A 13,467-nucleotide genomic window follows, 5' to 3' on the forward strand; every position below is an offset into this window, starting at 1 on the left:
TCTGAACTGAACTGAAATAAATCAGTACAGAAGTCATTTCCTTCACACAGAGAGCAGATTTATACCAAACTCTTTAATTTAATTTAAAAAGACTCAACGTTCCCACATGAGCAGCAGCATAAACTTTAACTAAAGAACCTTCAGACTCCATCTGCCTCCACCAGTATTTAACATACCAGCGTTCGTTTTTCCGTTTTTTTCCCTAGGAACCCGAACCCGTCGCCGGTTTGGCCGGAGTCTCTTCCTCGCTGGCAGCCGGTCCTGTCCTCCGAGGCTTCGCCTTCCTACCTGCAGCTGAGTCCCGGTCTGGACCAGATGACAGGTCTGAGTCGGACCAGCTGCTCCTTCTGGAGCCAGCTGGGACCCAGACTAAGCTCCCAGAGCGGTGAGTAAAACCACCAAACCAATAGAGTCTGAATCTACCGGACTTTATTCTGCTCCACCAAACTCTGCTTTCCTCTAAACTCTAAACTATTCTTTATTTCACTTCACAATACTTAATAATACTCTCTCTCTCTCTCCAGGTGAGTTGGGGGAGGAGCTTGTCAAGCCTGCGTTGACCTCTGACCTCCCATTGGCCGCACCTTCCAGCCAATCACAGACTGAGAAAGACGCCTACAGCTAAACCGATGACATCATCATCGCCCCTGTCTGATGATGTCACACTGCTTCCTGTCAGATCAATTCAAATAATCAAAGAATGAAATCAACTCTGTTCTAAATCATCAATAAAAAGCATTTTAAACTCTGTGGGCTGTCTCTCATTCTGAACCAGCTGCAGTTCAGCCGACGGCCACCAGGCGGCGCCGAGGGCAAACTCACTGAGAACGTTAAACTCTGAATCTCACTGCGAGACGCAGAAGAAGAGAAGAGGCAGAAGTCTTCACTTCTTATTTTTTTACTTTCTCATTCTGAATTCTGAAACTCAGTCTCCAACTTTCTCCTTCTTAAAAGTTAAGAGGCTATAACGATAATGGTAATCATAACGATAACTAACTATAAATAACTATAACGATAACTGACAATAACTAACTATAACGATAAGGGTAACCATAACGATAGCTAACTATAACCATAACTAACTATAACCATAATGGTAACCATAACGATAACTAACGATAACGAACCATAACGATAACAGTAACCATAATGATAACTAACCATAACTATAACGGTAACCATAATGATAACTAACTAACTATAACGATGACCATAACGACAACTAACGATAAGGGTAACCATAACAATAACTAACGGTAACTATAACGATAACCATAATGATAACTAACGATAAGGGTAACCATAACAATAACTAACGGTAACTATAACGGTAACCATAATGATAACTAACGATAAGGGTAACCATAACAATAACTAACGGTAACTATAACGGTAACCATAATGATAACGGTAACCATAACAATAACTAACGATAAAGGTAACCATAACGATAACCAACTGTAACTATAACGGTAACCATAACGACAACTAATGATAACGGTAACCGTAACGATAACTAACTGTAACTATAACGGTAACCATAACGACAACTAACGATAACGGTAACTATAACGGTAACTAAATGTAACTATAACAGTAACCATAACGATAACTAACGATAACTATAATGGTAACCATAACAATAACTAACGATAACTTTAACGATAACTTTAACGGTAACCATAACGATAACTAAGGGTAACTATAACGTCACCATAATGACAACTAACGATAACGGCAACCATAACAATAACTAACTGTAATTATAACGGTAACCATAATGATAACTAACGATAACTATAACGGTAACCATAACGATAACTAATGGTAACTATAACGGTAAGCATAACGATAACTAACTGTAACATAACGGTAAGCATAACCATAACTAACTGTAACTATAACGGTAACCATAACAATAACTAACGGTAACATAACGGTAACCATAACAATAACTAACTGTAACTATAATGGTAACCATAACGACAACTAACGATAACGGTAACCATAACGATAACTAACTGTATCTATAACGGTAACCATAACGATAACTAACTGTAACTATAACGGTAACCGTAACTATAACGGTAACCATAATGATAACTAACTGTAACTATAACGGTAACCATAACAATAACTAACTGTAACATAACGGTAACTAACTATAACTATAACGGTAACCATAACAATAACTAACGATAACGGTATCCATAACAATAACAAATGGTAACATAACGGTAACTAACTGTAACTATAACGGTAACCATAACGGTAACTAATGGTAACTATAACGATAACTATAACGGTAACCATAACGATAACTAACGCTAGCTATAATGGTAACCATAACGTCAACTAACAATAACAGTAACCATAATGATAACTAACGGTAACTATAACGTTAACTAATTGTAACTATAACGGTAACCATAATGATAAATTACGGTAACTATAACGGTAACCATAATGACAACTAACGATAACGGTAACCATTATGATAACTAACGGTAACTATAAGGGTAACCATAATGATAACTAACTGTAACTATAACGGTAACCATAACAATAACTAATGGTAACTATAACGATAACGGTAACCATAACGATAACTAACGGTAAAACTAACGGTAACCATAACGGTAACCATAACGATAACTAACTGTAACTATAACGCTAACCATAACAACAACTAACGATAAAGGTAACCATAACGATAACTAACGATAACTATAACAGTAACCATGACGATAACTAACCATAACGGTAACCATAACAGTAACTAACGGTAACTATAACTGTAACCATAACGATAACTAACTGTAACTATAACGGTAACCATAACGATAACTGACTATAACCGTAACCATAACGACAACTAACGATGACAGTAACCATAACGATAACTAACGGTAACTATAAAGGTAACCACACTGATAACTAACTGTAACTATAACGGTAACCATAACGACAACTAACGATAACGGTAACCATAATGATAACTAATGGTAATTATAACGGTAATTATAACGGTAACCATAACGATAACTATAAGAACAACAACAATTGTGACTACAACTATAACGAATATATTAATAACTAACGATAACAAACGTCCACACCACCACCAATAAATGTTTATAGGAAGGATTCTGATTGGCTGTCAGGCTGCTGTTTGGTTTATAAGAAGGATTGTGATTGGCTGTCAGACTGCTGTATGGTTTATAAGAAGGATTCTGATTGGCTGTCAGGCTGCTGTACGGTTTATAGAAAGGTTTCTGATTGGCTGTCGGGCTGCTGTATGGTTTATAGCAGAGGCGGTCCTAGCTAGTTTTGCACCCTGGGCGGACCGACCATCGCCCCCCCCCCAAATACTGAACTATTTGTGTTATTTTATTACATATGTTATTAAATACAAAAGTTAACAAGAGTAGAGAAAGAAATGAAGATAAATAAATGACATGTAGTATGTTACACCAATGTAAATTGCACAAATCCTTCACCACACAAAAATAAGGTGAATAAATGAAATATAGTATGTAAAACTTTTTTTAATTTTATTTGGCATTTTATTTATTGATTGATTGATTTATTTATTGCATTTTCACATAACCCAATAACTTACATGTAGCTATAACGGGTCTGTATTCATTTTATAAATGTATTACTATTTATTTGGAAGCAGCAGTTTGTGTTGTGTGGCCTGGGATCATAATCATCACAGGTCAGTCTATCCCCCGCCCCCCCCGGCCCCCATTGCTTTTCCTCTGAGAGTGAGACTCACTCACAACCTGCTCACAGCCTCTGCAGTCGCAAGTTGATCCCCCCCCCCCCCCCCCCCCGCCCCCCCGCAAGTAAATGCTTCAGCCAGAAACTGATTCATGTATGTATTTATTTATTTATTTTCCCTTTGGCTTTTCACAGTTTCTAATGGAGATGAAGAATCAAAAACATATGATTATTTATTTATTTATACATGTGTATTTGAGTTTAATGACTGAACTAAACTAAACTAAACTAAACTAAAGGTTAAGCCCCTTCTATAAATACAATAATGAATAAAAAGTAAAGTATTGATCAGTTCAGCACACAGAGGACAGCAGCTTAAAGGAAATCTAAATAAAGGTTTGAACCACAGAGTGGAGCTGTGTTCCTGCTGGAAGTCCCGAGGGCTTGTTCCCGCCCCCTTCCCTCCCAACCCCCCCCCCCCCCCTCCCTCCACCTGTGCAGGTGTATAAAGGAGCCTTTCTCTGGGTGGAACCAGACTCCTGCAGACGCTCACACTGAGAGCTTTGTGAGGAAGATGGAGGCCTGGACGCTGCTGGCTGTGTGCATCGCTCTCACCTGCAGAGCTACAGGTACGTCTGAGAGTTAGTTATACCTGTCGGCTCTGACCTTTGACCTCGCTAGTTAGGGTTATTCAGGAGTTAAGAGACTAAAGAAAGAGGAAGGGGGGGGGGGTCCTGTTATATAAAAATCATTTTCATGGTTTATTTTGAATGATTTGATTCTTTGTGTTGATCTGAAACCTGAAGTCTGTTTAACAAACTGATTGTTTTTACTTTACAAACTAAACTTGTTCATTTTTCTGATCAGTTTAAATGTTTAATACTTTCATCTAAAGGTTCGTTTATGTTGTAAAGAAGTAAAAGAAATGAAATAATGAGGCTGCTTCCTGTATCTAAACTGGAATAATTACAACATTATTTCTCAACTACTGTAATTTTTAATCTATCAATAGTTCTAATCACACTATATGAATACTTCACCTCTGACTTTTAATGAGGATTAAACTTATTATTAATTATCTGCACTCTTTAAGTTTTAATCAGTGATTTAGTTTTTTCAGTTTAAAGAAAAATGAATAAAATAATTTTCCTTAATGTAAAAGTTAAAGAGTTATAACTGATGATTATTATCTTATTTATTCATTTATTAATTCATCCTAAAAATGGAGGGAAAGCAGCTCCTCTAATTAAAAATGTCATTCATCAGTTTATCGTCATGAAGCTGAAACCACAGAATAGTTTTATTTAGTTTTAATTCTATTATTAAAACTCTGTTATCTGTTATTGACTCTGAAACTAAAGATAATAACTAGTCTGTATTTAACCCTCCTCTTTTGTCTGTTCCTTCCTTCCTTCCTTCTCTCCTTCCTTCCTTCCTTCCTCATTCCTTCTTTCCTCTCCTTACTTCCTTCCTCTCTTCCTCCTTCCTTACTTCGTTACTTCCTTTCTTCCTCATTTCCTTTCTTCCTTCCTTCCTCCCTCTTTTCCTCCCTTCCTTCCTTCCTTCCTTCCTTCCTCATTCCTTCTTTCCTCTCCTTACTTCCTTCCTCTTTTCCTCCTTCCTTACTTCGTTACTTCCTTTCTTCCTCATTTCTTCCTTCCTTCCTTCTCTCCTTCCTTCCTTCCTCCCTCATTTCCTTCCTTCCTTCCTCCCACTTTTCCTCCCTTCCTTCCTTCCTTCTTTCCTCCTTTCCTCCCTTCCTTCCTTCTTTCCTCCTTTCCTCCCTTCCTTCCTTCTTTCCTCCTTTCCTCCCTTCCTTCCTTCCTTCTTTCCTCCTTTCCTCCCTCCCTTCCTTCGTTCCTTCCTCATTTTGTTTGATTGTTTGTTCCTTCCTTCCTTCCTTCCTTCCTTCCTTCCTTCCTTGACCTGAGCACAACAGGAGGGTTAACTCAGCTTTTAAGTTTAACACTAAATAAACTATTTTATTATAATTCATCTGTCGCTTTTTTCTATTAATTGTTATTCGTCTGTAAAATGTAAAAATGTCTAAAGTTCAGCGACGACATCAAAGAGAGTTTCTGATTGATTAAACGACTTCAATCATTAATCAATTATCAGAATCGCTTTCTGTTCACACATCAAACACATTTTGTTCCTTTTCCATTTCTGTAGTGTCGCAAACCACCATCCCACCAACAACGCACACTGTATCCATGACGACCACTGAACACTCCGCTACAAAAACCACTCCTGTAACCATGGCGACGGACCACACCAGTAGCCACACGACAACACCGAGACCCACCGTCACCTTGGAAACCAGTCACACCGTCAGCCCCCTCCCCCCTGACCACACTACAACAAACCCTGCTGCAAACAGTTTTTCTGTTACCACGACGACGAGTGCCAAAAGCACCACAAGTGGCAACAACACTGGCGGCAAGTCTACGTCCAGCACGGTGACGTCCAGTGGTGTTACCATGACAACCACCGCTGAAAACGGCAAGGAACACACCACTGCACACAGTTCTCCTGTTACCATGACGACAAGTGGCAACACCACTGATGGCAACTTAACATCCAGCACAGTGACGTCCAGTGGTGTTACCATGACAACCACCGCTGAAAACGGCAAGGAACACACCACTGCACACAGTTCTCATGTTACCATGACGACAAGTGGCAACACCACTGATGGCAACTTAACATCCAGCACAGTGACGTCCAGTGGTGTTACCATGACAGCCACCACTGGAAACGGCACCGAGCACACCACTGCACACAGTTCTCATGTTACCATGACGACAAGTGGCAACACCACTGATGGCAACTTTACATCCAGCACAGTGACGTCCAGTGATGTTACCATGACAGCCACCACTGGAAACGGGACCGAACACACCACTGCACACAGTTCTCATGTTACCATGACGACAAGTGGCAACACCACTGATGGCAACTTTACATCCAGCACAGTGATGTCCAGTGGTGTTACCATGACAGCCACCACTGGAAACAGCACCGAACACACCACTGCACACAGTTCTCATGTTACCATGACAACAAGTGGCAACGACACTCACAGCAAGTCTACATCCAAGACAACGATATCCCCTGGTGTTACCACGACAACCACTGCTGGAACCAGCACCAAACACCCTGCTGCACACAGTTCTACTGTTACCACGACGACAAGTACCATAACCACCACGACTGGCAACAACATTCACAGCAGCTCTACGTCCAAGACGACGAAGGAGACGACAACAAAAACCGCCGGTGTTACCATGCCAACAGGAGGCGGGACTAAGACAGCCAGCAGTTCACATGTTTCTGTTACCCCGAATAAACCAATCACAGCAGAGGACAAGAATACGACCGCGAGCACAACCGCACCCCCCGCCGGTGCCGGTGCAGGTGCCGGTGGAGGTGGAGGCGTACCTGGATGGGGGATCGCTCTGCTGGTCCTGGCAGCTCTGGTTCTACTGCTGCTGATCCTGCTGCTGATAGCACTGGTGATTACACACACACACACACACACACACACACACACACACACACACACACACACACACATACCTGTTTTTACTACCTCGTGGGAAATCTGACCTTCCAGCCTTTCTAAAGGGTCTACAGACGTCATTTTAACTCCTAAATTCATCATAATTCTGTTTGAACAAAAAAATGACTTGAAATATCAAAAACTCACATAAATCTGAAACCTGACTGTTACCCCCCCTCGTTGGGACCCGTAATGTTAACGTCTATTAGCATACAATTGGCATCACTGTTGACTACAGTACAATTCATATTCAGTATTTGAACAAATGTTAGATTGAAACCCTAACGCTGACCCTAACCATTAACAATGCATCTAATAATCCAGTTAGCTAGGGGGCTAATCGCTAAGCTAATTTGCTAATGCGAAGCTAATATGTTACACACTTACACACTTTGTCAGGAAAAGGTCCAGGGACCAGGAAAAATCGGTCCCCACGGGTTTGTAATATGTCAGGTTGCGGTCCCCACCAGGATAGAAAAACACACACACACACACACACACACACACACACCTATAGTTGATTAAATACGGTTCTCACCTTTTGTAACACTTTTATTTAGAGCTGCACATTTTTATTCTTCTTTTAGAGTAAAAACTAAAACTAAAAAGTGTCAAACATACAAGTCACCTGCTGGTTTCCTCTGTGAGTCTGAGGTTAACTAACCAACGGCGTCACCGTGGTAACAACATGCCTGTTGGAGCCTCTAGTGGCCGTTCGTGGAGCTGCAGTCTCTGTTTTCTTGTCAGGCAGCTAACAGTCAGTGTTGTTCCTCTCCAGCTGGTGTGGTGCTGCTGCAGGGGGCGCTACAGCGGCTTCAGTCCCTACACCAACCTGAGCCGTGGAGACAACATCCCGCTGTACACCACACACAGCCACTTCGAGGGTGCCAACGGGAAACAGTTCGTAAGTCAAACATCACTGAAGACAAATCTTTATAAAGACACATGATGACCAGGAATGTCCTCACCAGGACTTCAGTCTGTTAGAAGTTTCCAATTGTTCTCAAAAGTCTGAATTTCCGAGTCGGAGATTTCAACTGGAATGATCTCTGATAAACTCCACCAGCCCCGACCTCGACATCCAAAACCGTCCCGTCCAGTTTCTATCTGAAAAATACAGTTGTTTTTTTTTAAAGTATATTTTTTGGGGCTTTTGCCCTTTTTTTAATATACAGGTTAGTAGAGAGAGACAGGAAACAGGAGGCAGAGAGGGGGGAATGACATGCAGGATAGGACCGCTTGGTGCGGGATTCGAACCGGGGTCGCCTGCAGCGAGGACTGTAGCCTCTACACACGGGGCGGGTGCTCTACCCACTGAAAAATACAGTTAAATGTGTTTTTATTAGCTGGTATTTCTATTAGTGGCTCCATCTGGCTCCAACTGGTTTTCTGACTTCTAAACTGGAACGATTCAAACTCGGCTGGGAATGATTTCACAAAGACACATAACAAATATCAATCAATCAGCAGGAAGTTATTGAGTCATTGTTTTTGTAAGGTTTGCTGGTTCAATATTCTCTTTTCTTTCTCCTAAATGTCTGGAAATTCAATATTTGGGGGTTTAGTTGGATAAAATACATGATCAAGTGAACTGAAAACATAATAGTTTCAGCTTAATCAATCAATCTTTATTTATAGAGCGCCAAATCACAACAAAGTTATCTCAAGGCTCTTTCCACATAGAGCAGGTCTAAACAGAACTCTTCAGGTTTTAACTTTAAAGAGACCCAACATTCCCACATGAGACACACTTGGTGACAGTGGAGAGAAAAAACTCCCTTTAACAGGAAGAACCCTCAGAACCAGACTCAGAGTGGGAGAACATCTGCCTCCACCGGTTGGAGTAGAGAGGAGAGAAAGGAAGGAGAGGAAGAGGAGGAGAGAGGAAGAGGAGAAGAGAGAGGAGAGAGAGGAAGGAGAGGAGAGAGTGGAAGAGGAAGGAGAGGAGAGAGAGCAAGGAGAGGAGAGAGAGGAAGGAGAGGAAGGAGAGGAGAGAGAGGAAGAGGAGGAGAGAGAGGAAGGAGAGGAGAGAGAGGAAGGAGAGGAGAGAGTGGGAGAGGAAGGAGAGCAGAGAGAGGAAGGAGAGGAGAGAGAGGAAGGAGAGGAGTAGAGAGAGGAAGAGGAGTAGAGAGGAAGAAGAGGAGAGACAGGAAGGAGAGGAGAGAGAGGAAGGAGAGAGGAGAGAGAAGAGAGAGGAAAGAGAGGAAGAGGAAGGAGAGAGGAAGAGGAGCAGACTGAGGCTAGCAGACAGTAATGTGACAGAGGATCTAACCCTCAGTGTGTTGGTGTCTTTGTGTCTTTGTGTGTAGTAACGTGACTCCTGGGAAAGAGTCTGTTCCCTGCAGCCACGTTCATTCATTCATTTACAAAAACAGATTCACTTCCTGCTCATCTGAACAAGCTGCAGACGATACGCTCAGCTCACCAGATCCAGATGAGACTTTAACTATAAGAAAACTTCAGTGAGGAAATAAATGACTTCTTTTATTTGAAATTTAAAAAATGGAAATTGTTAGTTTGACTCATTTTACTTTTGGCATCATTAGGCTTCCATAGATGCTCCTCCTACTTCAGGCTCTGATACCCCTTTTCCACCGAGCTGGAGCCAGTGCTGGTTCGGAGCCAATACTAGAGCCAGTGCTGGTTTGGAGCCAGTGCTGGTTCGGAGCCAGTGCTCAGTTGGTGCTAATCCAAGCACCTCTTACCAACAGGTTGCTTTTCCACCTGCAAGGAGCCACGCAATTACGTCACTGTATAACATAGCCAGACAAATCTTTAACCCTCTGTAAATGCCATGCTAGTCTGCTAATAAACGTTAGCCCCGCTAGTCTGCTAATAAACGTTAGCCCCGCTAGCTGGCTAATAAACATTAGCCCCGCCCCCTGTCCGCTGACGTCATCGGTTCTTGCTTTAGAACAGCAAAGAGTTGGTGCTTGTTCTGGCTCCCATTCTGAGGCTCGGTGCTGGAGCTTTGGTGGAGCTTTGGTGGTGGAAAAGCAAGGTAAAGGGGTATAAGTGTAGAGACCTGACCCCCCCCCCCCCCCCACCCTCAGTGTAGAGACCTGAGCTCCCCCTACCCTAACACCCCCCGGCCCCGCTCAGTGTAGAGACCTGAGCTCCCCCCCCACACCTTAGCACCCCCCCCCACGCTCAGTGTAGAGACCTGAGCTCCCCCTACCCTAACACCCCCCCACCACGCTCAGTGTAGAGACCTGAGCTCCCCCTACTCTAACACCCGCCCCCGCTCAGTGTAGAGACCTGAGCTCCCCCTACCCTAAGACCCGCCCCCGCTCAGTGTAGAGACCTAAGCTCCCCCTATATGGAGTTTATTCCCTATCTTAATTCAAGAGCATATTAAATGGATTTGAGAGCAGTATTTATTGATTTCATGCTCAGATTTTGTGATATTTACTCTCAAAACTCTGCTCTCGCACTCAAATTTGCTCCCTCGCACTCGGTTACAACGCTGCTCGCACAGATTTCCTGCGCTCACACTCGAGTTCTTCCTCTCACACTCAAGTAGCTTGTGCTCGCGGATCTCTGCTCTGCTCTCGGATTTTTTGTGGCTCAAAGCTGTCAACCAATAGAAGGCCGGCTAGTATTGACCAATCAGACTGTCCCTGTTTGTTTATGGGTGCGTTCACTGTTCTTCGACTCTTCTAACCATAGACATATATATATATATATATATATATATATGTCTATGCTTCTAACCTGTTCAAACGCAAAACAATCATCTGTGTCATATAACACACTTGTTTATTTTCACATCAGCAGTAAATGATCAACATTATCATTCATTTGGAGTCATGACACCGGTGACTGTACGTCCAATATTCATTCTCTTTTCTCTTTGTTTTTGCTCTCTAACAACTCCTGAGGGAAATATTCAGCTCTTTAGCTGCTAAATCCTCCTCAAACATAATTAACAGCTCAATATTTGGGGGTTTTGTAGAGTGGATTTTTAGAGCTTTCTCTCTTAAAACAGCTGAGCACTGACAGTGAACCAAAACCATAAACCAAAACACTGACCAACAGTGGTCAAAAAAATGAAAGAAACCACATTTATTACAGCAGCGGAGGTCAGGAGTGTATAAACCCGGTTGAAAGAGTGCCCGCCCGTATGCGACGCTCCACGAAGAACAGCGAACGCACCCACAAACAAACAGGGACAGTCTGATTGGTCAATACTAGCTGGCCTTCTATTGGTTGACAGCTTTGATCCACAAAAAATCCGAGAGCAGAGCAGAGATCCGCGAGCACAAACTACTTGAGTGCGAGAGGAAGAACTCGAGTGTGAGCGCAGGAAATCTGTGCGAGCAGCGTTGTAACCGAGTGCGAGGACACACTGTGAGCATGCGCAGAGCAAATTTGAGTGTGAGAGCAGAGTTTTGAGAGAAAATATCACAAAATCTGAGCATGAAATCAATAAATACTGCTCTCAAATCCATTTAATATGCTCTTGAATTAAGATAGGGAATAAACTCCATACCCCTACCCTAACACCCCCCCACCACGCTCAGTGTAGAGACCTGAGCTCCCCCTACCCTAACACCCGCCCCTGCTCAGTGTAGAGACCTGAGCTCCCCCTACCCTAACACCTGCCCCTGCTCAGTGTAGAGACCTGAGCTCCCCCTACCCTAAGACCCCCCCACCACGCTCAGTGTAGAGACCTGAGCTCCCCGTACCCTAACACCTGCCCCTGCTCAGTGTAGAGACCTGAGCTCCCTCCATACCCTAACACCCCCCCACCACGCTCAGTGTAGAGACCTGAGCTCCCCCTACCCTAACACCCCCCCCACCACGCTCAGTGTAGAGACCTGAGCTCCCCGTACCCTAACACCTGCCCCTACTCAGTGTAGAGACCTGAGCTCCCCCTACCCTAACACCCCCCCACCACGCTCAGTGTAGAGACCTGAGCTCCCCCTACCCTAACACCTGCCCCTGCTCAGTGTAGAGACCTGAGCTCCCCCCCTACCCTAACACCCGCCCACCGCTCAGTGTAGAGACCTGAGCTCCCAACCCTAACACCCCCCAACCCTAACACCCGCCTCTGCTCAGTGTAGAGACCTGAGCTCCCAACCCTAACACCCCCCAACCCTAACACCCGCCTCTGCTCAGTGTAGAGACCTGAGCTCCCAACCCTAACACCACCCCCCCCCCACTCAGTGTACAGACCTGAGCCCCTCCCCCACAACCCTAACACCCGCCCCTGCTCAGTGTAGAGACCTGAGCAGCCCCTCCCCCGCTCCTCTCCTCATCTCATACTGCTGCCTGAGATCTTCTCAGCAGGTAGAAGCTGTAACCAGGTTAATGATCCACACGTGACTTTATAAAAAAGAAGACATGACGTGAGAATCAGCGATAGAAAACCGATCAGCTGTTTTTGGGGTTTTTTTTGGGTGCGGCCTTAATTATAGCTACTGAGAAACATGGTCCCAGCCGTGGTGTTGATCGGTAGCTGTAATGCGTGTGTGTTGGGCGCTGGCTGGTGTGAATGGGTGTGAGTCCTGTTTGTATTTTAGTGAGTCACAGTCAACATTTACACAGTGAATAAAGAGAATAATGGGAACACCTTACCTGAAATGTGATTAATCTGATCGACTTGATTAACGTCGCCGCGACAACAAAGAAAGTCGACAAACAAAACTCAAATCAGTGTGAGACCGGAGCGGTGAAACGAGAACTTTAGCTCTTGTACTGTAAGTCAGAGTCAGATAAGTAATGGCCTGTGTTCGTGTCTTTCTGTTGTTGGTAACAGGAAGTGACCTCGCCTATGTTTGATAACAGGAAGTGACCTCGCCTATGTTTGGCCTGAACTGGACTTTAATCTCTCCCATTGAAATATCTGCTATTTATTCTTTATCAGCAGCAGCAGCTTCATGTTATTTGTTCACTTTATTTATTCAAACTCTCACTTGTGTTTCTATTACTGTTAATGCTGCTATTACTCTATCTATCCATCCATCCATCCATCCATCCACCCACCCACCTATCCATCCATCAATCCACCTATCTATCTATCTATCTATCTATCTATCTATCTATCTATCTATCTATCTATCCATCCATCCATCCATCCATCCATCCACCCACCTATCCATACAGCAATCCATCTATCCACCTATCTATTTATCCATCTATCTATCTATCTATCCATCCATGTATCTATCTATCTA

The 13,467-nt window shown here is 43.4% G+C and overlaps 2 protein-coding genes across 2 annotated transcripts in view; both read left to right on the forward strand.

Annotated features, from left to right (window-relative positions):
- tg (thyroglobulin) overlaps positions 1-625 on the forward strand; it is a 26,314-nt gene extending 25,689 nt beyond the window's left edge. The window contains exons 48-49 of the mRNA XM_053327725.1: positions 207-385; positions 525-625. Of these exons, the coding sequence (XP_053183700.1) occupies positions 207-385; positions 525-625 (280 nt within the window). The remainder of the gene's footprint in view (positions 1-206; positions 386-524) is intronic.
- Positions 626-4,300: 3,675 nt separating this feature from the next.
- Positions 4,301-13,085, forward strand: LOC128366966 (uncharacterized protein DDB_G0271670-like). The gene is made up of 4 exons (XM_053327726.1): positions 4,301-4,355; positions 5,899-7,241; positions 8,067-8,192; positions 13,050-13,085. Exons 1-4 carry the CDS (start codon positions 4,301-4,303, stop codon positions 13,083-13,085), a joined length of 1,560 nt encoding a protein of 519 aa, XP_053183701.1.
- The last annotated feature ends 382 nt before the right edge of the window (positions 13,086-13,467 follow it).

Source organism: Scomber japonicus, chromosome 10 (genome assembly GCF_027409825.1).
Source record: "Scomber japonicus isolate fScoJap1 chromosome 10, fScoJap1.pri, whole genome shotgun sequence".
Lineage (NCBI taxonomy): Eukaryota > Metazoa > Chordata > Actinopteri > Scombriformes > Scombridae > Scomber > Scomber japonicus.